This window comes from Camelina sativa, chromosome 11 (assembly GCF_000633955.1).
Source record: "Camelina sativa cultivar DH55 chromosome 11, Cs, whole genome shotgun sequence".
Classification (NCBI taxonomy): Eukaryota; Viridiplantae; Streptophyta; class Magnoliopsida; order Brassicales; family Brassicaceae; genus Camelina; species Camelina sativa.
Genome location: NC_025695.1, coordinates 11,785,534 through 11,788,213, shown reverse-complemented (window position 1 = coordinate 11,788,213; position 2,680 = coordinate 11,785,534). Strand labels below are relative to the sequence as shown.

The 2,680-nt window shown below is 39.2% G+C and overlaps 3 protein-coding genes across 4 annotated transcripts in view; all 3 read right to left on the bottom strand.

Annotated features, from left to right (window-relative positions):
• Positions 1–1,329, bottom strand: part of LOC104722953 (adrenodoxin-like protein 2, mitochondrial) — a 2,500-nt gene extending 1,171 nt beyond the window's left edge. The window contains exons 1-6 of one of the 2 annotated variants that reach the window (XM_019231702.1): positions 1,179–1,329; positions 981–1,076; positions 840–907; positions 470–619; positions 257–372; positions 23–129 (exon numbers count right to left, since the gene is read on the bottom strand). In XM_019231702.1, the coding sequence (XP_019087247.1) occupies positions 23–129; positions 257–372; positions 470–619; positions 840–907; positions 981–1,038 (499 nt within the window). In that variant the 5' untranslated portion in view covers positions 1,039–1,076; positions 1,179–1,329. The remainder of the gene's footprint in view (positions 1–22; positions 130–256; positions 373–469; positions 620–839; positions 908–980; positions 1,077–1,178) is intronic. The other variant, XM_010441219.2, reaches the window with a different exon arrangement.
• Positions 1,449–2,680, bottom strand: part of LOC104727878 (DNA damage-binding protein 1b-like) — a 9,992-nt gene continuing 8,760 nt past the window's right edge. The window contains exon 18 of the mRNA XM_010446937.1: positions 1,449–1,654. The gene's annotated coding sequence lies outside the window, so the exon portion shown is untranslated. The remainder of the gene's footprint in view (positions 1,655–2,680) is intronic.
• LOC104727879 (DNA damage-binding protein 1b-like) lies at positions 1,457–2,657 on the bottom strand (the record flags this gene model as incomplete). Its single annotated transcript, XM_010446939.2, has 2 exons — positions 1,457–2,249; positions 2,373–2,657. Coding segments are annotated over 2 exons (867 nt in total), but the record flags the coding sequence as incomplete, so codon positions are not given.

Genomic DNA, 2,680 nt, shown 5'->3' with positions numbered 1-2,680 from the left:
AAGAAATAGAAGAAGATGGTGCCTTCGAGTTCAATATCATTTTCATGAGCAGCTTCAAGGATGTTCATTCCAATGGGGACCTTAACATGTATTTCCTCTCCATCTTTATCAACAAAGATAACGTTTATCCTGAAAAGAACATGAATTGCATGTATATCATTACATTCAGGCAAACAATACTTGTGCATAAATGACCGTGTCTACATTTGTTGTTGTACAAGAGTTGAATGTGGTTCTGAGATAAATACGAACTTACTTTTCTGTTTCTTCGCCACCTTTTTCAGAGGCTGTGCTATATGATGCAGAAAACATATGATGATTACTCGAGAAAAATGCTTCATGGAAACTCCTAGTTTGCCTTTGTGGCATTGGCTGTCGAGAAGAAAAAAAAAGAGCATCACATACTAAATCAAGTTAAGAGAACATGCCACTCACCCAAAAAACCAAGCTTCATAGCTAATTAACTTACACAAGTCACCAAATTAGTTTGAGCCAAAGCCAAATCGTTATTTCTCTCTCTCTCTCTATTGATTGCTGAACTTATGTTATCATTAAGCATCACATATCCTATAAATGGCTTAACCATTTCATGATACTGACAAGGGTGGTGTTCAGATTCCTAACAAAAACCAAACTCAGTATCAACAAGCTTTTTATCCACAATTCACTCAGAGAAAACCAATTAAGAAATCACAGAACATATCTTAAAGCTTGAAAGCAAAATGGGAAGTGCCAATGTCCAATAAATGAACAGAACAAGATTCAGATGAAAAATGCTCAACCTAGACCAATGGCAACAAACAATTTTTCACAACAGAGACGAAAGCTCTCAGACTAACCGAAGATTGCAGATATTGGCCATAAGACCTTTGTAGAATCCTCATTCCACGCATTGAGAAATGCCTCTCTGCCCAAAAAGTATAATAGATGAGCTCTGCTTCCACCAGACCACCAAAAGCAAAAAAAATTGCAAAATTTACCTCTTGGAAGCTCTTTAACAATGCTAGAACCTAATCTTGATAGCCTATTGAACAGCATGATTTTGGAGCCGCTACGCAATTCAAAACTTCACCTAACTGGGTGCCAAAAACAAAAAACGCCAAGAGAACCTAAACATCTGGAAACTGATTCGAAGAACGATAAGACCAATCCACTGTAGAAAAGAAAAAGGTGATTACTTTGAGAAAGATTCGACGAAAGCTGAGATTTTTCGGAGAGCTTGAAGATGGAGGGCAGAGCTAAAAGAGGATTTAGGGTTCGTACTACGTCGCACAAAGACAAATCTCCTCCGTCGCAAAATCTCACAGCTCATTTCTTTCTCTCTTCCACCAGAATTCTAAACTAAACCCTTCCGGTTTATTCTTTGATTTTCCGATAAATTTTCAAACCCGTATCAGACCGGATTAAACCGATCCCCATGTACAAATTGTATTTTTCAGGCAAGTACAAAACTTGAAATTTCCAACACAATGGAACTCTTATTAATATGATAATAATAATCCACAACACTGCAATGATTATACAATTCTTTTTATCAAAAACGCAAAAAAAAAAAGCAATTTATGTTTAATCATCGTTTGAAGCACCAAAACAAAAATGAAACCACTCGAGATTGTCGAGAAAATAAACCGAAGAGAGAAAGGGAGGGAGAAAGATATGGGGTTTGCTCAGTGAAGCCTAGTGAGTTCCTCAACTCTCTTGCACAACTCTTCCACTTGAACATCCATACCTTTAGAGACCTCCTCCATCTTACCCCTGCTCAGATCCAAGAAGGATTCAATGAGATCTCCATCCAAGTAACTCTTCGCTTCCGCTGTTCTTTTCTCGTTGTTGAATGATCTCCACTGCTCGTGGCTTAGACCACCAACTCCTTTTATCACTTTCCTCAGACTCGTCTGCAGTTTCTCTAGAAACGCATACTGTTCTTGAGGCAGAGAAGCTAGCACTCCTATCATCCCACTCACTGTGCCAAATATGACAGTCTGTATCTGACCAATCTCTGAATCAGGCAGCCTCATTACAAGCGACCCATGGCGGAATCGGTTCACAAATTCCCCAATGTGATACTCGCCTACCACCTCCATACGAGCCCTTTCTTCATCCGTCGCACCTTCATTGTTCTTCTTTACTGTGAATAGGTTGAAGCAATTATCAGCACCAAGGTAGATATCATCATCGAGTATCTCAACTGCCGACATCCAGTTTGCATTATAATCACGAGCTCTTTCCTCGATTGCACCTTCCTCGTGCTTTAAAAAACAAACACAACAAATATTCAAGAGTCCCGGTCAGTTCTTATGAACACAACAATCTAACATTTGACATGTATTCACAAGACGATGGAAACCAATTTTTGTGTCAAAACGTTTTACCTTGTAAATTAATAAAGAGATTGATTTCATGAGGTCACCAACGACGATGAAGTCTCCACGGGTCTGTACGTAGAGAGCTAGTATGTGACCGTGATGTCCACATTCAGACTGCAGCTCGCGAGTGCCATCATCCCGCAGCATCCACTTGTACAACTGAATTTTTTGATTAATAGCAGCAAGAAGTTTTCCATTGAAGGCATTGAGAGAATAAACAGCTCCCTTGGTTTCCTTCTCTGTGATAAGCTGCAATCTCCCTTCTTCAACTATAAAGACAAGTATCCTTCCCTACATTCACAAAACAACATGAA